The sequence below is a fragment of the Rhineura floridana genome, chromosome 2 (assembly GCF_030035675.1).
Source record: "Rhineura floridana isolate rRhiFlo1 chromosome 2, rRhiFlo1.hap2, whole genome shotgun sequence".
NCBI lineage: Eukaryota > Metazoa > Chordata > Lepidosauria > Squamata > Rhineuridae > Rhineura > Rhineura floridana.
In genome coordinates, this window is record NC_084481.1 from 20,383,594 (window position 1) to 20,406,338 (window position 22,745).

General features: G+C 40.9%; 1 protein-coding gene across 10 annotated transcripts in view; it reads right to left on the reverse strand.

The window, feature by feature from the left end:
* Positions 1-22,745, reverse strand: part of SPATS2L (spermatogenesis associated serine rich 2 like) — a 116,952-nt gene that overhangs the window by 27,247 nt on the left and 66,960 nt on the right. For 9 of the 10 annotated variants that reach the window (XM_061608064.1, XM_061608063.1, XM_061608070.1 and 6 more), the window contains 3 exons: positions 13,096-13,194; positions 10,367-10,567; positions 8,731-8,866 (listed from right to left, as the gene is read on the reverse strand). In XM_061608064.1, the coding sequence (XP_061464048.1) occupies positions 8,731-8,866; positions 10,367-10,567; positions 13,096-13,194 (436 nt within the window). The remainder of the gene's footprint in view (positions 1-8,730; positions 8,867-10,366; positions 10,568-13,095; positions 13,195-22,745) is intronic. The other variant, XM_061608069.1, reaches the window with a different exon arrangement.

A 22,745-nucleotide genomic window follows, 5' to 3' on the forward strand; every position in this document is an offset into this window, starting at 1 on the left:
TACATTACTTTTTTTTTTTTTGCAATGCTATAGAACACAACATTGTTCCACTATTAACTCAACTGTATCCATTTGCACAATGACCCTGATTTGCAGAGCAAACCAGATTATGCCTCATTCTTATTCTGGCTACAGAAATTAAGCTGGGGGGGGGAGATTTAAACATGGGATATAAAGTAAACCAATGGGACTGAAATACAAGAGTAAACTCTAGGAAATGGTTAAGATACAGTACCTAAACACATTTCTCTGCCTACAGTAGAAACCAACAGGTTCAGAGGAGTTCACAAACTGGAACAGGTTCAGAGGAGGGCAACAAGGATGATCAGGAGACTGGAAACAAAGCCCTATGAAGAGAGACTGAAAGAACTGGGCATGTTTAGCCTTGAAAAGAGAAGACTGAGGCAAGGTATGATAGTACTCTTCAGATACTTGAAAGGTTGCTACACAGAGGAGGGCCATGATCTCTTCTCCATCATCCCAGAGTGCTGGACACGGAATAATAGGCTCAAGTTGCAGGAAGCCAGATTTCAACTGAATATCAGGAAAAACCTCCTAACTGTTGGAGAGGTACGACAATGGAACCAATGACCTAAGGAGGTGGTGGGCTCTCCAACACTGCAGACATTCAAGAGGCAGCTAGACAGCCTCCTGTTGGGTATGCTTTAATTTGGATTCCTGCATTGAGCAGGGGGTTGGACTCAATGGCCTTATAGTCCCCTTCCAACTCTATTTGTCTATCATTCTGTAGGTACCTCACCCTAGGACTCCAGACACAAACACCAAACAGCAGCCTCTCCACTCCAATAAATGGGGTGGAGACACAGCATCCCACATGATAAGCAAGGTAACAGGAATCATATGCAGTAATGTCTAACTGCTGCAAGTGCCTTCTAGATCTCTCTCCCCATCTTTGCTATATATGAACACTAGATGGACAGAATCGTCTGTATTTGAATTTGGTCTATGTCAATTTCACATGCCACCAATTCAAGTAATGTTCCATCCTGTCTATGTACAGTATTTTTTTTAAAAAAAGAAAATCCACATATTTTTTGAAGTTTCTAAAATGTTTATCAAAAATTACTCATGTTATGAAGTAATCCAAAGGCTACCTTTTAAAACCTCTTAACAACAGGATCTAAAACAGTGTTGCTGTCAGTGTGTGTCTGGCTTTCCTTGTTGCATGTCCTGGCCCCTCCCCTTTTTGGCATTGCAAAATAAATAAATAAAAATCGTTTCCCTCCCTGGATCAGTAGCAAGAAGGCTATGTGTGCTTGCAATCACCCCATCCAGGGAACAATGTACGTACTATGTAATGCATTTTCTCTTTTGTGTATGTTAGGCTTTTAAAATAATGTGTGCTTGAGAGGAGGAGGATAAGTGGATTCAACCCCCTGCTTGGAAATATACCTAGGGCCGCGGAGTAGTGGGGCCATTGCTGGTTGTACCATTGGGGCTCATAGGGTGGGGGCACTATCATTTCATGTGGAACGTTGTGTGTATGTTGATGTGGGTGTATTCTATTGGTGTCCCACCGTTTTCTGAGTTCATTGGCTGCCTTTTTGTGGGTGTGGTGTGTGGATGTGATTGTTGGCATAGTCCCCCCTAGTTGGGGGACTGTGGTGGCATTTTCAGGGATACTGTGGACATTTCTGTCATTTTCTCACCATTTTCGTATTTTCTGGTTGTGTGTTACCTGCTCCCCACCTGGACATTAGATACAGCAGGCATACTGCTGGCATAGTACATAGCAATGGGATGCCTCTAATTCCTGTGTAATGTGCATGTAGAATCTTTCTATTCATATGATGTTTCCCCAATGGTCCCAGGCTATGGTCTGAAGGCACATGAGGCCAGGACCCACTAAGCAGGGTCAGGTCTGGTCCGTGCCTGGATGGGAGACTGCCTGGGAACCATATGTAAGCAGCCTTGGGTTTCATGAAAAAGGAAGGCGGGGTATAAATATAATAAATAAATAAATAAATCTATTACACTATGCTCTGACTTGCCAAGTATAGAGTAAATAGTTAAAATGTGTCCTCATCCTCCCCCCCATTTTCCGCAGTTGTCTTTAGTGCTATTTAATACTATTATCAGCCATATGATGCGCAAAACTCACCTTTTCTAACAATAGCCAGCTCTGGGTACTTAACATAAGCTAGGATGCTTAGGCTTTTGTGTCTTCAAAAGCTATGTAGAATAGGGATTTATCTTGCAGATGTAGCACTTCTCACCCCGGAATGACAAGATGCACCCTGCCAAAATTCCTACATAACAGTTAAATGTATAGGAGCCTTGGCACTGGGTCACTCTAGTCTACAGCAGGGGCGTAGCCTTCCAGATACTGTTGGGAGAACAACTCCCATCATCTCTGACCACTGGCTATGCTGGCTGGGGAGTCCAGCAACATCTGGAGGCCCACAGATTAGCCATCTCTGCTCTAAAGGGTGTTTTAAGATCTGTTCACCTTCCTTCATTCATAGCTTCTCTCAATTTAATGATGGACCAGCAAACCTCTGCACATAGAGAACTGGACTGTAGCAGGAAGCTGCTACTTTGGTGCAGGAATCTCCCCCCCCTCTCCGGAGCTTTCCATCATGTGAATCCTCACCTGTAGGCTGAAGTAGTACAGCCCAGAAACACGTTTATTTCCTCATCTGCTGTTAAATGAGAACCAGGCCCAAGACAAAGGGTGGGGGAATCTCAGGCCTGGGGCAGACTACAGCCCTTCAGGGCTCTCTATGCAGCCCTGAGGACTCTCCCCGGAACACAGCCCTCACTGACCCTGCTCCACACCCTTCTTGAGAGCTTTTGCTTGGGCAAAACGTGTTCTTGAGCTGTGATAATGCCTCTTGCTTGCCTGGGTGATGAACGATACATGTGTGCATTTAGAAATCCCTGACCTTTGTGTGGCTGGAACGTAGGTGTGAAAGGAACGCTTCTACTCATCTTTGGTCTCTCGGATCCTCAGATGCCAAGCAATGTCTCTTACTGTTATAATGCCCTTTATGTGGAGCTGCGCTTGAAGGCAATCTAGAGGCTGTAGCTGGTGCAGACTGCAGCTACTAGGCTGGTAAGTGGGGCAGACTGATGGGACCACTGACACTGTTCCTGAAAACTCTACACTGGCTGCCACTAACCTACTGAGCCCAATTCAAGGGGTTAGTGTTAGCATCTAAAGGGCTAAATGGCTTGGGACCCAGTATCTGAAAGAATGCCTTTCCCCAGAAATCAATCTCGGATCTATGATAGGTAGGTCAGGCCTTGGTGGTGGTGGCAGGCACTGGGGGCTGCTCGGCTGGCACTGGCCCATGATAGGCATTTGCAGTGGTGGCTCCCCATTTGTGAAATGCCCTCCCCAGTGAGGTGCGCCTCTTTCCGTCTCGACTTTCAGAAGGAATTTGAAAACATTCCTATTTATCCTGGGATTTGATGGCTGAAGGAGACTGTTCCTGGCAACTGGGATGTCACTGGATGGAAGAATGTTTTTAACTGTAATTGTGTGTTTTTAAAAAATGTTTTTAGAATGCTGCACTTTTTCTTGGTTAAACTGTTTTCTTGATGTGTTTGTCGCCCTGGGTTCCTTTGGGAGGAAGCGCAGGATATAAATTCAATAAATAATAATAATAAATAATAATACCTTCGGAAACTACTTGGTGGGTCACTTAATCTGTGAGCTTGAGTACTCATCTCGTCACAGAATCCTGCCCTTTAATTATATTTGCTGTAGTTTATTGGTCTTAACCTCTGCTTCCTCTTACCATTCTCTTGGCTTGTGACTGGGGTAAGCAACCGCAGACCCTCCTCTATTCCTGTCCTTAGTGACTGCCTTTTCCCTCTCTGATATAAGGTTTCCCTTCCCCCCCCCCCGTTCTCATTTTTCCTTGTGCTTTCTCCTTCCAAATCTCTGCTGGTGAGCAGAGAGTGCAATTCTGCTGGCTGCAAGGATCTGCTTCGCCAGTGTGTTCCTCACAGGACCCTGTTGGTAAAGCAGCACCCAGCAGGATTGAACCCTGCCATCCTGTGGGGTGACATGTCACACATTGGGCATTCTTTTGCATCCCTGATGGGTATAGCACCCCTGGACCCTGCCCCAAGTGACATCTGAGGGCTTGCTTATTGTGGTCTGGTATTAGGGTTGCCAGGTTCATGACCTGAGACTGATCCTGTATCTTTAGGAGAAGAGAAAGACAGCCATGTGCAGGTGTTCTTGCAACACTGTAATGGGAAAAACCACAAGGTGGAATTCTCCCTTCCCCCTCCACAACTTTTAAAGATATAGAAGACCTCTTGGTTGCCAGGCCCAGCCTATACCTTGTTCCTATGCCAGGGAGGTCTGGAGGGCCTTGGTCTCTTCCAGTGTGAAATTAGGGTAATTTTGTAGGGACTCAGAGGTGGCTATCTTTAAGCCATACCACCAGCTTGTCCCCGATGAGTTCTTCACTCACTGCACCATGTCCATAGCGCTGGATTGTTGGGTCTTCTTTTTGTAAGGTTTGATGTGTCTTGTTAATGGTCCGGTTAGTTTTCACTCTGACACCACATGGAGCTAACAGAGAACCTGGACAGCATGTTGGGCTGAAACTACACATTCACTTTTATTTCTCTCTTTCCTTTTTCTTACTCAACACCACCTTATGGCCCTAGTGTTTATACAGCTAATACCACACGCCTCTCCTCCAGAATTTAAGTTTAAAAATTCTACCAGGGCTGCCTCTTGCTTTCCACCCATTTCCTGCTTTCATTGCACATCATTTCATTCTATATAAAAAATTTTTTAGAACCGATAATAATGTCTGGAATTGTTTCTCACTACCACCACCACCCCTGCCCCACAGTGTTAGTCTGGAATCAATTTCCATAAGACATCTGGTGAAGCTCTGTAGTACTATCTTCACATTTCCAAAGTTTCAAATAGGCTGGATTTAATGCTCAGTCTAAACCATTTGGCATATGAAAACATTTGAAATGCAAAAGGAGCGGGAGACATTTCTTTGGTCAGTTTTGCACGCAGTGTAACTAAATCTAGATAAAGTATTTTTTGCAGTTTATTTTCCAGTGGTGGCAGACAGCAGACCATGTGGGCATAGCAACAAATGTTTCCTTTTCATGAGTAGTGGACAGTGTGCTGGGGCAGAGCCATCCTCCTGCCATCAATGTTGCTGCACCTTACCTGAATGGCATCAGGGCGGGGCAGGGCAGGGGCAAGGTTGGAGCGGCACTGATGCACTGGGGGGAGTGCTGGATTGGCTCTGTTAACCCTGACCTCCCTGCCACCCTGCCCCAGGGCCATCTAGGTATGCTGCAGCAACAGCAGCATTAGGAGGATGGCTCCACCCACCACACTAGCCACTACTGCTTTCAATTCTATATGATAATATTCTATGTTTGATACACAAACGTGAGATGTTAGAAGGAGCCCTGTAGCAGTTACTTCTTCTTTTGTACATGTTAGTATATTCCTTGCAGACTATTTTAATCTCAAGCCTTTTAGACAGCCTTTTTCACTGGGAAGGGAGCACAGGCCAGAGTACATTGGCCAAATTGTAGGAAAGATTGCTTACAGTGCCCTCCTATGCATGTTTACTCAGACCTAAAATCCTCTGTGTTCAGTGGGACCACTCCATATTACAAATTATGCTCATGCAATGGATCTTTCCTATTTCCCCCTCCTCCTGCTGCTGCCCCCACGGGGTGATTTTCTCTTCCCACTACAGCCCTCCCATGCTACAGCCCATGCTATTCAGGAGGGTCTCCTGACCCTACAGCAAAGCTTTTCACAGTGAAGCCCACACACTTGATCCTTCTGAATGGACCACTGGAGGCTCCTATTGATCAACTGACTACATAGCCATACCCATATCAAGTCATCAGGTGCTCCATGCTTGGTAATGGCATCTGTTTTGCAGGTACAGTTTAAACTCTGTTGCATACAAACACGTGTGCATGAGTGTGCGTATCTCATCTTGGCATGCTTTTATATTTAAACATTTTCTCTCTTTTGTTTTATTTTTAGCTCTAGCTCTTCCAATGCTAAATTAGGAAATAAGTATTCCCTATATTCTGTTTATTCCTGCAGTAAACACTACCCATCTGTTCTGTTAGTATGAAAAATATTTAGGCGATTATTTGGCGGGCTGAGAAGGTGGGAGTGGGAAACAGCAGCAGGAATCTGGGGAGAGCTCATTCAGAAGCTCTTTCAGTAGCTTTCTCCCATCAGAAACATGGTATGAACTAGAAAGCCAGGAGTAGATATAAGACTTTCTTTTGCTATCACTGGCCTTGTGCCCTCTGCAGTTTATTTATTTATTTAAAATATTTCTATCCCACCCTTCTACCTACAACAGGGCACTCAGGGCAGCTTACAATAAAACTGCACACATACATAGTAAAATTATACACAATAAAAACACAAAACATTACAGTAAATTAAAATAAATGAAGTACAATTAAAATACATAAAATACAATATGTATATATACACACACACAGAGAGACATGTGTATATATATATATGCATAGATATATGGGGGAGTGATGCTAAAAGGACTCAAAAGATAAAAATTAAAAATGAAGAGTGTAAAAATAAACAGCGTAAAAACAGTGTCAGCTCACAAGGTAGTTTTCACAAGTTTAAAGCTTAAACTAGATGGCAGGCAGTTGGGTGTGTTCCCCACCCCACTCCAGCACATTTTTTAAATCAGAAGCAGCTTGCAGGAGGATACAATTTTGGGTGAAATGACACTCACTGTTCTGCCGTTTCTAGTGCCTCTCCACCTGTCTCTTCTGAAAACAGGGGCACACAACACTAGTCAAACCCGACCCCTTTTTACTGTAAAACCTGGTGGAAGCAGCTTGAGTGCGTTTTCTTTAAATTTAGCTTCAAAGAGCAGATCAACCCGTTGCCCTCCAGGTGTGGCTAATGGAAACACATTGATCTGGCAACTAGTGTTTTTACAGCCCTTGTAAAAATGGCTGGAGGGAGAAACGTTTAAGTAGTTCCTCCTCTCTGCCACCAGCCCTCTGCCAAAACACTACAGCAGCCCCCGCCCCAAGCTGCTTTTCAGGGCCGGCTCCAGGCATGCCAGGGCCCTTGGGCACCAGCCTGCCCCGGGCTCCTCCGCTCCCCTTCTGCAATCCGCGGCAGGAGCCACAGGTCGCAGGACAGGAGCTTCTGAGCCGCCCATGGGCCGCCCACGGGCCGCCCACCATCTCCCCACTATCCCCCCGCCATACCACCATTTTACCTACCTTTCTCTGCTGGTTTTTACGGCTGCACAAACTGTGCGTGCAGGGTTGCCATCAATAAAGATGGCGGATGAGGTTTCTGTAAGGGGCTGAAGCCTCTGCCGCCATCTTGGTTGATGGCATGCATGCACGTTCATTGCTGCCATCAACCAAGATGGCAGCAGAGGCTTCAGCCCCTTACGGAAACCTTGGCCGCCATCTTTACTGATGGCATCCCTTCATGCACTGCAAAAAACAGCAGTGAGAAAGGTAGGTGAAGCGGGGGGATGGGGGCCCCGCTCGGAAGCTTCTCCTGTCCTGCAATCCGTGGCTCCTGCCGCGGATTGCAGAAAGGGAGCTGTGGGCCCCCCAGGGGCCTCTGTAGCTCCAGGGGCCCTCATGCCAGTGCCCCACCTGGCCACCCTTTAGAACCGGCCCTGATGATGATGATGATTTTGTGTTAGTTGCTTTATACAAAAAAGATGCAAAGCAACTTAACAAGGCAAAATACAAACAGATAAACCAATTAAAAACCAGAAAATTTAAAAACAATGTACAATACAAAATGCACATGCACAACTATGTGTCATGTGCAATTTCACCCTCAAAATACTTGTGAAATTTGGGATATTCCCTTTGTTTGTAGTGATGAAATTGGTCCAACACCCTCAGTAGCAGATTTTCCTCCAACCCTTGTTGCAGCTGATAACACGGGCAAGGAGTAAGGTTTAAGAGAAAAATTATTTGAGGGTCAGGTTAGACACGATCATAGCAGAACCATCTTTTAAAACACAGAACTGTCTTAGTTACATAGAAAGAGATGGTGGGGCATTATTTTAACAGGAAACGGGGTCAGAGAGTGCATAATCATTACCCCCATCCCAGATGTGGCTTATTTCCCCAAACACTTTTCACCGCAGCCAAGCTCTGATAACAGAAAGTGATTGAGATTTGAGCAAAAAGTACTTAAAGGAAGAGGTTTTGGAGAGATAAAGCAACAGGCACAGGGAGAATCCAGGACCCCTCACCACCACCTGCTGCTAAAATCAGGCTTCACACTTTTTTTAATGTGATTGCAGTGGTTCTGAGTTCAAAATTTGGCCCTTGGCTACTCTTTGTTGGAGGCAGAGATTAGTTTGAGATCAGGGTTGTTACATTCTCAGCTCCAAGCATTTTTATATTTCTAATTTTATGGCTCATTTTACCTTTTAGATTGTTGTAGTGTTGCAGGAAATCATTTTAGAAATAATAACAAACGTTTTCTTGGGAGAGCTGCCATTTTCCTCATATGACATTAGAAATAACCAAGCGTCATTCACCCCTCTGGGTAAAATCTTGCTTACAAGGAGCTTGCAATTGTTACCACTGGGTCCAGCAACCAAGGAATGTAAAATGTGCAAAGGCCTCAAGTGCTGTATTTTCTCTATGGGGTGAAGCCAGTGAGAGTGGAACGAGCATCCAAAATACCTTGCCTGGCTTCCTCAGGGCTCACCTACTTACCAGCTGTGTAATTCTGCAAAGGCAGCTTTGATCTTCTTTACAGAATTGTCAACTTCCTCTTTAATCATCATGCGGTACCTTGTCAGTGAAACAGTGCAGCGCTGAAGGTCTTTGACAGATTTTTCAATATTTGGACCTATAAGAACAAGCAAGCGTCAGCTACTATTTTGCTGTCAAATTTAATCTCAAAATGAGAATAGTAAGATGCAACCAACCAAGCAATACAAATAAAAACAACAACTCCAATGTGCACTTCAAGTTGTCTTTGTCACCTTCCACAAGTTCCAGGGTGACTGTAGTAGAGACACCTCCTGTTCTTGTGGAGACTCCTACATGTTTTAGAACCCTGGTTTCCCACACAAAACACACAAAAGCTTCCACAAGATTTTCCTGCTGTACAGACTTACCCTGGAACATGTGGAGGGGGACAAGGATGGGGCAAGGCGGAGCTAGTGCATTTGTGAACGCTCTCCCTGGCACATACCAAAAGCCCAAATAGGCCAAGATATATATACTTCCATGGTCTTCACAGATTACAGTGTACCTGAGCTTCCCTTCCCTAATATACATGCTTACAAAGAAACCATCATTTGCAAAACAGCCCTTTCATTATAAAATAGGAAGGTCTTCCCTGCTGCACACAGTCACCCTGGAACACGGGGAAGGAGATGGGACGTGAACACTCTTCTTCCTCATGGTTTTAGTTAAGCCACACTGGCCTGGTTCTCTTGTCACTTAAACCAGGTGAAGGGAATCTTTAGTCCTCCAGGGGCTGCTGAACTACAACGTTATCCCTAGCCATTAGCCATGCCTGCTGAGGCTGATGGGAGTTGCAGGTCAACAACATCTGAAGGGCCAAAGGTTCCACAGCCCTGCGTTAAATCAAAGTTAAATTAAACCATGATTTAATAGTTAGATGAAACAATCTTTTAGTTTAATTAAGCAATGGTTTAATAAATAGTTAAATTAAACTGGTTTAAAAATGAACAGACAGAAGACATCAGCATGCTACTGAAATCACAGGTGCTTTCCTCCTTATCAGCTCCTGCTGCTGCTGCGCTGCTGCAAGATAAACCATGATCTGGTTTAGCATTAATCTGAACCTGGGCTTGTGGTTTATTTCCCCCAAGCCACCATGAGCGGTAAGCAAAGAACAAGACTTGATTACAGCTTGTAGTTTGTTTGCACTTGATGCGTTCCGTTTAAATACCAGAATGAAAAAGAAACAGGAATTGTTGTTTACATTTTCACTTGAGCCATGACAAACGGTGTCCTTCATGGGTAAAGAGGGGAAACAATCTTGGAATATGATTATTCACAGAGGATGCTTGGTTGCCTTAAGACGGGGCTGGGGAACCTGTGAATTTCCAGATTTGTTAGACTCCAAATCCCATTAGTCTCAGTCAGGATGGCCAATGGTCAGGATGATGTGGGCAGCAACATCTGAAAGACCAGAAGTCCCCACTCCTGCTTTACAGATTAAACAAAAATGGCATTTACATATGATGCTTCTTTTAAAGGTTATTGGAATTGGACGGCTACATAAAATGTTTACTAATACTAATAAAAGGTTTGGAAATAAGAAAAAAGTGTATATATGATGGATTACATTAAATAAGAAAGAAATCTCTGTTACCTCTTTTCTTGATTGAATCCTCTGGTTTTATTTCAAGATGGGATGCAGGGACAGATGACTTAACCATGTATGTCTTTGACTTCGGTCTACCAGCATTGCACTGGGATTGGTGGGAGGACTGGAAAATATCAGGCAGCTGTGTGGTGTTGACATATTTTTGGTCTGCATCTATAGATATTTTCTTCGGTTCCACCTTTTGGTCTGCAAAATCCCAAAAGCAACAAGTTGGAAGAACTATAGCTGAGTTTTATTGGTTTAAGTCTTAAACTTTAAGAAATCAAAGGCTCTTTCTTGGGGAAAATCAAAAGGTCAAAAGGAGAGAGATTACAAAATATTCATGATTAAAAATCAATTCCTATGGCTTATAACATCTAAAAGAAAGATTAGAACTGAAACTTCCACAGTGCTCGCATTAGGCATGATGACTCTCATCTGGGAAATTAGCACTGCATGAGTCTTTCAGTAATCAAGATGCCCCTCAAGGTAATTCATGATGACAAAATAAGATGGGTTTTGGTTTTAGTGCTTTTCTAGCACAAGTCCTGATCTAGTATTTTATAAATATTATTTATAAAATTTCTATAGCACTTAATATAGTAAGATCCAGTACAGAAAGGTATAAAACCCGTGCTTATGTAGTGATATCCCATGCCTATGAGGTGTGCAGGGGGGCATCCTACTTATGTTTGCTTTGCATCTCTGCTGTGGGTTGGGGAGCCTGTTCACCAGTGAAAAATATACATTACATTGACTGTCCAAAATCTGGGGAATGTTGACATTCACATGGAACAATGTTGTGAATATCCAAAAGTGCAGAGATGTAGCAGTAAATGCCGACAGTCACCTAAATGTGATTATTAGCATTCAATTGTGCATGTCTGAAACGTGGGAGAAATAGATCTTGATTTAATCTTTGACTAGCGAATCCAGATGCAAATGTGAATTAAGGACCACATTAAGGTGCAAACTATATGTGACCTGGGAGACCAATGACTGTTTCTGATACAGTTACAGTCAAAAACAGCATCTCTATGCTTATTTCTCCCCTAATTTCTTACAACTTCTAGTGAGCTTTATTGCATGTTGGAACAACATCACAAGTCTTCATACCCTGTCCATGGTAGCCAGTGATGTCAATTGGGGGTGGGGGAACTCTCAGCATAATGGCAACATATCATGTGTCAAGGAAGATTAATTAGAGCTACACACAGGGAGAACTACACATGGGAATGTCACTTTTGGGCAGCAGTAATATTTAAAGTCCTCCCTTACACATTTTGTAGGTTCCATTTGTTTAATTCTCATCATGTAGAATGTGCTTTCAAATGTTCAAAGTGTTTCACATTTATTATATATTGTTGTAATCTGTTTTATATTATTATGTTTTTTATGAAACTGTAGTGTTATAAGCTGTCTGGACAGGTGCTTTAGCCCCAGAAGGAGTGGGACATAAATGTTTTAATAAACAAATGAAATAAATACAACCTTAAAAAGTAGATAAAGGAACTCTATAAGGTAGATCAAATAACTTTATAAAGTCAAATGATTTACCCCACCATTTTCACAACTAAGTGAATGCCTATTACAAAGAATATTGACATATTTTGCTTTCGTTGTTAAAAAAGCTTCTCAGCAAACTCCAATGGAACTTTCACATTTGCAACACAATCAGAACAGATGGAAAACTTTAGCTGCTAAGAAAGCTTAAAAGTAGAAGACACCAGTGATGCTACCGGTGTTACAAACACCTAAATGAAAAACCAATTGCTGATGTCTAGATGCTAGAACAGGATGCTTTAGAATCTGTTTCATACACAGCTGAAACACTATCTTCAGATACAACTCTCCAGACAGTGTATTAAGGGCTGAGCATTTATCAGACCTGCTGATAGTGGGATGAGCGCAAAAATCTTGCTCTGAATCCCAAGCTATCTCATGGCAAGGACTGGCCGTTTTATCTCAATATTTTCAAATTCCTAAAGAAGAAGAAAAGCTCACACTGAAACAGAATCCCTTTCTCAGAAAAGCTACCTTGAAAGGTCAGAAGTTGGAAAAACTGCCAGTTCCTTTCATGAAAAAACAACACCCTATAAAAGGAGCTGCCAACCTTTTTGGACCAGTGGACACATTTCAAATTTTGAGAGAGTGCTAGGGGCACCAGTCACAAAATAGCTGCCATGGGGTGTGGCACAACACAAAATTAGAGTAATAATGGTGAAGCTTTTCCCATAATTGTATTTCCATACTAGAAAAGACTTGATCTGTTGAATTTCTGCCTTATATACAACTATTAAAGGTACAAGAACAATGTTTTCCCCCAATGCCAATCTTAAACCAAAGTCTAGGCTCCACCCTGTACCCACTTACCTGGAAGTAAGCTCCATTCAACACAAAGAGACTTACCTTCTGGGTAGATATGTACTATTGTACTATAAGTTAACTGTACAGTGAATTTTTAATGAGTCCCTGGCATTTAGCTCCTGTAAATCAGGAAACATGCCTAAGCCTCCTTGCAAAGTTTTTACATTTGCCTTTGAGTGGGGTTCTTTAACATTCACCCACTCTGATTGTGTAGTAGTAATTCACTTATCATAGCTCTAACTTCACTCATTGGCTAATAAGGCTGACAGACAGGAGTAGCCAGGCTAGCATGTTTCACAGAAATTGCTTAGAAAGGTACCTGCACATTTTGCCCCATAACTTTCCTTCTAGGAGGGCTAGATACTTACATTTTTCAAAAAGAAAGCTCAGATTCTGGGCTAGGGGTGCCACTGAAGGCCTTTCCGGGAGCCATGAAGCCTGTGGGCAATGGGTTAGTGATCCCTGCCCTATAACAAAAGGTGATTTCAGAATCATTTTGGGTACTTCCAGGTAATGTCCATTACCCTGGTTTTTTAATTACATATGGCTTTCTATATAAAGCCATATAAAGGAACATGTCAAAGATTGATTTCCTTCATTCAATCTCAAGGCAAAATACAGATATATTTACACAGCAATGAGACTAGTTTGAAAGCATCCTTGCTGCCTTCAGTCCAGCAGGATTTTGTTATCCAGGGTTGAGCTCTGTAACAAAAAAATGAAAGTTTGCAGGGGGGGGGATGGCTATGGACTGTGCAGATTGGCTAATTTTATTTATTTAATGCAGTTAAAAGAAAAAACAACAATAAAATAACAAACGTTCCATTAAAATCAATAAATATATTACACAATTATGCCTGAGATGCTACAAGAAACCTCCCCGATCCCCCAAATAGTTTTGTAATTGTTTTACAAATGTATTAAAAGGAAGGATGAACTCATAAGTGAAGATGAACACATAAGTGAATGTTTCACAAGTGATGCTTTTAATGTGCTTTACACATGGCACTTCAATAAACTATTTTTTTTAAAAGTGGACACTCTACCTTAAGCATAAGGAGAGGACCAAGACTGAATGCTAAGCCAGTCTGCTAAGCTAGACAAAATGCATGCCAGTTATACAAACTGTAAAGGAAGTAGGGTATATGCCAAAGGTGAAGAACCCACTGAGACAACTCTTTAAATATTACATCTGTCTTCACCCTGAATGTTAAGGGGTAACTCAACAGGATCTCCAACATCAATGTTGCATGCTTAAACGCTTTTCTTCCAAAGCTGAGATGGGGAATCTCTGGTCCACAGGCCTAATAAGGCCTGCCAGGCCATTTTGGCTAAGCCATGCCTGTCAGGTGTAGGCAGGTTAAAACGAGGCTGGGCCAAAAGGGGCTTCCTAAGTGTTACCGACCAGCTGGACTTCAAAGTGCTCTGCAGAACTCAGCAAGCAAGCCTTACAAGGCGCTCTGAAGTCCCAACAATCAGTTGGGCTTCAAAGTGTCACATCACCCAATGTCTTTCTGATGTCAGGTGATTAACAAGTGGGTAGTCCTGCCCACCTGTCAAATTTGGCCCTCGGAGGTAGGGGAGATAAAGATCCAGCCCACCTAAAATGTTTGCTTCAATGGAAAATTCTAATGCAGTGGTGCCCACAGAAAAGTTTACATCAAAGCAATCTCCACATTAAATGCTTTCTTCTGTCCCAGATGTAGGGAACCTTTGGTCTATCAGGTGTTGTTGAAGTACAACTCTCATCATCCCTTGCCATTGGCCATGCTTGCTGTGGCTGATGGAAGTTGCAGTTCAGCAACATCTGGAGGGCCAAAAATTATCCACATGTGTTCTATCCACATCTCTAGCAAAATAGTTAAACTTCATGCCTTTTCCCTGCATTCATATTCATATAAATTTATAGTCATATAAACTGAATGTGTGAAACTTTTGAGCTGGGTGGGCAGAGGCAAATGAATAGATCTTCTATACACAGTCAGTATAGCCCTGAGCATCACTCCAGGCTTCCCATCAGTATAAGCTAGGAAACCTACCCCAAAACTATGGTGTGAGTCCCATTCAAACCTTGTCCATGCATACAATTAACGCTGCTCCAGCTTTCAGGCACAGAGCTGCTGGACTTAAGAGCACTAAGCTACCTATGTGTAGCTGCATGTGCACAAGTTCTCGAAGTGATCAGGAACCCTGATTGCGCAGTGTTACCAACTGCATGGAGCACCAACGCACAAACAATGCATGCATGTTGATGCCATTTTTTCAGGCCTTTGTGTAATATTCAGAGGTGAGGCCAGAGGTGTGCATGACGCTGGGGGTACATGAGTGGGGTCCTGTATGTATTGTATATATGGAAGAGGTCTGTACAGGATTAATGTTTAATTAATGCTATAATTAAATTAAATTAAAACTATTAAGTATGAATGGGGCTGATCTGTTGGAGCACTGCTTTTCCTCTATTTATTTATTTATTACATTTATATCTCACCTTTCCTCCAAGGAGCCAAGGTGGTGTACATGGTTCGCCCCTCCCTATTTTATCCTCACAAAAACCCTGTGAGGTAGGTTAGGCTGACAGAAAGTGACTGACCTAAGGTCACCCAGTGAGCTTCACAGCTGAGTACTTGATACTCATTTCTTCATGCAGGCTTAATTGTAGATGCTACACATGCTTTTTAAAAATTGGCTTATTCTGATGCTGTTTTGAAGGGTTTTCAGTAGCATACTCTGGTGTTATGAACTTTTTAGTTGTTCTTATATTTTGTTTTAGATCGTGATTTTGTTGTTTTAATACTTGGAATGTTAGCCATTTTGAACATTGTTATTTATTTATTATGATTATATCCCACCTTTCTTTTATCAGAGAACAAGGCATCATACACGTGGTTCCCAAGCCGTCTTCTATCCAGGCACTGACTAGACCTAGACCTGCTTAGCTTCAGCAAAGTGATGGGCTCATGTACCTTGAGACCACAGCCTGGTTACATAGAATAATGGGCAGAAATCTTGGTCCAATACAGGGGTGGGCAACCTCCGGCCTGCAGGCCTATTAAAGCCCACCAGACCATTTCAACCAAGCCATGCACACCTACCCTACATCTGATATTATATACAACAGGTCTGAGGCAGGTAAAGACCTTACTCAGCCAAAAGGGGGTCTGCAGGCACTGACGATCAGCTGATTGGCAGTGCCTGCAAAGTCCCTTCCAAAGCTCTGTGCAAAACTATTGGGTCTTGCAGAACACTTTGTAAAGTCCTGTGTAAGACCGTGTGGGCAAAAAAAGATCAGCAAGAGGTTATTGTGACATCAGTTGATTGGCAGGTGGGTGGCTCCACCTACCTGTCAAACCGCAGGCCAGATCCAGTTCCCCAGCCCTGATCTAGTAAGAGACAACACAAGTCATGACATCATGAGACTTAGGAAAGTGGGTTGTCTACCCTAAGACCTTAATAGTTTTTCAAGGAAACAAGGTATCAGTGCATTCATAGGTTCTTTCATATCAGGGGTGGGCTACCTTTTTTCTGTTGAAGGCCACATTCCCTCGGGGGAATCTCACAGGGACTATATGCCAGTGATGGGCAGAGCTAGAAAGAAAGCTATTCTGGAATAAGTGGCACAGAATAAAAACCACCCCACGGCTACCTCCGATACAATTCCCAATCCTATGCAGATCTGCTCAGAAGTAAGTTCCACTGGGTTTGATAGGATAACTCTCAAATAAGAATACAGAGGAATCCTTTAAATCCAACAGATTAATATAGCTATTGTTCTGGAAAGCAAGTGAAAGTAATTCCCTTCGAACTATTGTGAGCTCCACAGACATACACACTCACACAGACACATATGGCAGAATCCTACTGATTTGCTTTCAGACAACCGGGGATAACCTCATTTTCCCCTGGTCAAACAACCAGGAAAAAATATTAATTTATTTTTATCATCTAAAATACTGCCCCTTGTTCTGCAACTATACAAGAAAGAGAGGGAGACTTCCCAGGAGGATCCTTACGCCTGTGCAGCCTCTAAGACGAGCTCCATCTTGGATGAAACTTATCCAGTTTTAAATTCAGTCAGAAGGGACTTTTCTGACTGGAGATGATTTCTTCCGGATAAGGAAGAAGCGTGAGATCTGCCACATAGTTTTGTTTTGATTGTTGGAGTCTGGAATTCGTCAGAATTGTCTGTCTTCCAGCAGTTCAGACAGAGCGAGGATTTTTATGCTAGCTCAGCTGGATAAGTGACCCTTTTTTTTTTTTTTTTTGCAATTAATTTTTATTCCAATTTTCAAAACCAAAACAATACAAAAAGAAAACAACACAAATCAATAACTAGTACAATACAAAAAGAATATATATATATATAAAAGAAAGAATATTGACTTCCGATTTGTCATAGTTCAGCTATAAATCTATAATATATATCAAACCTATCTCTTAATAGATTATAAAATCACCTTCCTCCAGCGGTTATCTTAGTTGGTTTCAAATCTCATTAACATCATATCATTTTAATCTTCCACAAAAAGTCAAAGAGAAGTTTCCAATCCTTGAGATATATGTCAATCAATTTTTTTTCTAAATAAACATGCCAGTTAATCCAACTCATCAAATCTACTAAATCCAGTAATTTCAAATCGCTATAATTCAGCTATAAATCTATAATGTATAGCAAACCTATCTCTGAATAGATTATAAAATCACCTTCCTCCAGCGGTTATCTTAGTTAGTTTCAAATCTCATTAACATCCTATCATTTTAATCTTCCACAAAAAGTCAAAGAGAAGTTTCCAATCCTTGAGATATATATCAATCAATTTTTTTTACTAAATAAACATATCAATTAATCCAACTCATCAAATCTACTAAGTCCAGTAATTTTAAATCGCTCTTCTGTCATTATCCATATTGGGTCCATCTTCCATCTTCACGCACCCAAAAATCTTGCTGTCATAGTCATATAATAAAAGTCTGATAGGAATTTCCTCCATCACAGATATTTTCTTGCCATCAAATCCAAACGTATCACTAAAGTATTGTTGCAAAGCCGCATCTCTGTTCCTCTTTTCCACATGATACACTAGTACATCTCTTGAAGATTTTTCCATTGACACAAAACAGGGATTAATTCTGTTAACTTTCTCCATTTCAAGTTCCATCAAATCCTTCCAGTCCAGGAATTTTTTTGAACCGATAATATCTTTATCTCCAATCTCTTCAATTCCTTCAGGGACAGCGCTGAATTCCAAACTGTAATATTTGTCTCCAGGATCCATCACAGCCAGGAAATCCAAATCTTTTTTCATGTCCATAATTAAGCCAATCTCCATAGTTTGAACCTTGCCTTTAATTTCTCTTTCATCCTTTTTTTGTTTTCCAGATCTATCTTTATTCTCCTTTCTCATAGAATCCTGAGTTTCTTTCAGCTCCTGTCTCATTTCGTGAAATTCAATTCTCCACGCTTGTCTATTATTTCTCAGTTCTTGTTTTATTGAGTTAATCCCATTCATTATTTTCTGAAACATGTCTAGAGATAAAGTCCCTTCTTGTACATCCATGATCTTCTTAATTGTCATTCTTAAAGCCAAAGGAACAAAACTCCTTCAATTTTCAATGTCCCAAACAAAGAGCAGCTTATTTCTTTAACCAGTTACTAAGGAGTTAATCTTTCCAACCAACTAACGTCACACGCTAGACAGCCCTTATCTCTTATCTGCCCGGAAGTGTAAGAACGGCTTTAGTTCACAGCGTCCAAATAACTAGTAGCAGAGAGAATGAGCAGATTCGTCAAAAAAAAAAGTAGATCAGGAAAAATAGTACCAGCCATATATTACACAAAAGTCTTATAAATCAAAAAGATTTCTTATCTCTTCCAATCAGAAATCTCCCGTCCGTTGTAATCTTTAAAATGCTATTTTCCATGTCAGCTTTTTGCAATAAAAAAAAAATTCTTCCGGATAAGGAAGAAACGTGAGATTTCCCACACAGCTTTGTTTTGATTGTTGGAGTCTGGAATTCGTCAGAATTGTCTATCTTCCAGCAGCTCAGACAGAGCGAGGATTTTTATGCTAGCTCAGCTGGATAAGTGATCCGGTTTTTTTTACGGATTAACAGGCAAACATCCTCCTGTCTACATTCATCATTTTCTTATCTATACAGCTAAAGAGATTTGTCAAAGTAACAGCAATTGAGATAACCTAGGTGAGGTAAGACTTTCCTTTTTTTATTCACGGAACTAAGGGGGAAGAAAATATAAATAGCTTATCTTTTTTTTATTGCAAAAAGGTGACCCGTTTTTTTTTTAACGGACTAGCAGGCAAATATTCTCCTGTCTACATTTATCATTTTCTTATCTATACAGCTAAAGAGATTTGTCAAAGTAACAGCAATTAGGTTAACCTAGATGAGGTAAGACTCCTTCTTTATTTACGGAACTAAGGGGGAAGAAAATATAAATAGCTTATCTTTTTTTTATTGCAAAAAGCTGACATGGAAAATTGCGTTTTAAAGTTTACAATGGATGAGAGATTTCTGATTGGGAGAGATAAGAAATCTTTTTGATTTATAAGGCTTTTGTGTAATATATGTAAGGGACTATTTTTTCTGATCTACTTTTTTTTTTGACGAATCTGCTCATTCTCTCTGCTACTAGTTGTTTGGACGCTGTGAACTAAAAGCTGTTTTTGCACTTCTGGGCTTTTAAGAGATAAGGACTGTCTAGCGTGTGACGTTAGTTGGTTGGAAAGATTAACTCCTTTGTAACTGGATAAAGAAATAAACTGCTCTTTGCTTGGGACATTGAAAATTGAAGGAGTTTTGTTCTTTTGGTTTTAAGAATGACAATTAAGAAGATCATGGATATACAAGAAGGGACTTTATTTCTAGACATGCTTCAGAAAATAATGAATGGGATCAACTCAATAAAACAAGAACTGAGAAATAATAGACAAGCGTGGAGAATTGAATTTCACGAAATGAGACAGGAGCTGAAAGAAACTCAGGATTCTATGAGAAAGGAGAATAAAGATAGATCTGGAAAACAAAAAAAGGATGAAAGAGAAATTAAAGGCAAGGTTCAATCTATGGAGATTGGCTTAAATATGGACATGAAAAAAGATTTGGATTTCCTGGTTGTGACGGATCCTGGAGATAAATATTACAGTTTGGAATACAGCGCTGTCTCTGAAGGAATTGGAGAGACTGGAGATAAAGATATTATCGGTTCAAAAAAATTCCTGGACTGGAAGGATTTGATGGAACTCGAAATGGAGAAAGTTAACAGAATTAATTCCTGTTTTGTGACAATGGAAAAACCTTCAAGAGATGTACTAGTGTATCATGTGGAAAAGAGGAGCAGAGATGCGGCTTTGAAACAATACTTCAGTGTTACGTTTGGATTTGATGGTGAGAAAATATCTATGATGGAGGAAATTCCTATTAGACTTTTATTATATGACTATGACAGCAAGATTTTTGGGTGCGTAGAGATGGAAGATGGAAGACGGACCCAATATGGATAATGACAGAAGAGCGATTTGAAATTACTGGACTCAGTAGATTTGATGAGTTGAATTAATTGACATGTTTATTTAGAAAAAAAAATTGATTGACATATATCTCAAGGATTGGAAACTTCTCTTTGACTTTTTGTGGAAGATTAAAATGATAGGATGTTAATGAGATTTGAAACCAACTAAGATAACTGTTGGAGGAAGGTGATTTTATAATCTATTAAGGGATAGGTCTGTTATACATTATAGATTTATAGTTGAATTATAGTGTTTTGAAATTACTGGATTTAGTAGATTTGATGAGTTGGATTAATTGGCATGTTTATTTAGAAAAAAAATTGATTGACATATATCTCAAGGATTGGAAACTTCTCTTTGACTTTTTGTGGAAGATTAAAATGATATGATGTTAATGAGATTTGAAACCAACTAAGATAACCGCTGGAGGAAGGTGATTTTATAATCTATTAAGAGATAGGTTTGTTATATATTATAGATTTATAGCTGAACTATGACAAATCAGAAGTCAATATTATTTTTTTATATATATGTATATTTTTTTGTATTGTATTAGTTATTCATTTGTGTTGTTTTCTTTTCGTATCATTTTGGTTTTGAAAATTAGAATAAAAATTAATTGAAAAAAAAAAGAAAGAGAGGGAAACACTTTTAAAAATCAGGAAACAAAAGGGAAAAATTAATGGAAAGGAGCTCTGATGGAAAAGAAGAATGGGACAGTTCAGTTGGTGTTGGGGGCTGCATAAAATGAGGTTAGGGGCCACAGGTTGCTCACTTCTGTTCTACACAGCCAACAAAACCACAGTGGAACACATGTAAAAATTCTCTCCAAGGCCCTTTGGATCTTGTCTATTTATTATGTGGAATGGTCAACCACTGGCAAGCTACAAGAAGTCAGTATTTTTCTTCTTCTGGGACAGGAATTCTTTATAATACAAGAGTTATAAATAGCTTTTATGTTCAGCTATAATAATATAAGTCAGCCAGAAGTTGGCAGCACCTTCAAAGACTTCCTCAAGCATGAAAGAAATTTGTTGCACGATTTGTATTTATATTAAATATTTAAAGATGATTTTGTGTAGCATGAAAAACAGACTGTGGTCATAGGGGAGAAATGTCCTCTCTTTATGTTAAGACTGATATGGTGAGAGGAGAAAAATGCCACATCTACATTCTGGAAACTGGACACCACTCCTGGCAATCATCATCACTCTTGCTTATGTAGTCCAGGCAAGTTGGAACCCAAGACAGATCACAATACAGAGGGTGGGGAGTGGATGTACACTGTGTTGCCTCCAATACAGGTCTGCTTTTTTTAAAAAAAAAAAAGTGGCTGGCACAACTGTACCCTTATTCACACCCAGAATAAAATATATAACAATGGGTTGTATCCAATGAAGTCATTCTGCAAATGCAAGGACTTCTACTTGCGCAATGGGACTTCCTCTTCTTTCTGTGCACCCCCCTCCAATTTGTTCTGGGGGTACTCCCAACCCTCTGGAGCATATCTTGTGGGGGCAGGGGACACGAAGGGAGAAGAGATGGAGAGAAGTTCTGTTGGGCAGGCTGAAGACCTTGTGCTAACAGGACGATTTCATTGGATACACAACCCAATGTCAACATTCCACAGGTACTATTCACACTTATTACACAGCTAAGAGCATCTTAGTCAAACTGTGAGGATCCACAGTATTTTTAAAACCTTGATACAATTTCAGCAATGAACATTACGTTCTTTGCATTTGATTGAGGGGTTTATTTAGACTCAGAAAACATAGGAAGATGACCAAAGGAACAAGGGAAGCAAAAAGAAGGGGGGGGAATACACAGAAAAGTATTGTGATTTTGAAGAGATAGGTGATATCCAGCAATTCTCCCTTTAATGCCCTGTCTAAGGCCTATGTGGGGCCCTGAATATGCTTCATAGTATGCATATACTTTTATATATAGTTGTGCCATTGCAATATGAGAATCCTTTTAGGATGTGTCCTTTAAGGAGTTAATTCTCCATTAAGTCATAACAGGGTACAGCTGGAGAGGCTGTGGGCTTCATGTCAAGGGCACAGAGAACTATGTGGCGCTGGATAGTTGCCAAGCATCTTAAGTGCATGAGATCAGCATGGGAGCAACCGGCTATCTCTCTTAGCTAGTTGCCACTTCTTTGGAGTTAGCCTGTGGCCTTGCAAGAACACTATCAAGGCAACAGGAACAGAACTTGAATGACAGTCACTAAGCTTCAGTACCATAGTGAAATAGTATTTAAAGACTAATAGTGCCCCTATTCAAGAGACAGCTCAACGCAGACCTTGAGAAGGAGAGAGCTTGAGAGGATGCATCTTGATTGTCAGGAGTTCAGAATCATTGCTACACAGAGAGGATTCTCCAGCAGCTGAAAGGGCCATAAGATTATCTGCTTTTCTTTTACTTTGTTCTTTATGCCCTCATCCTATGAATAACACCTGTTAAAGAACAAACATGGTGTTTCTTTCATT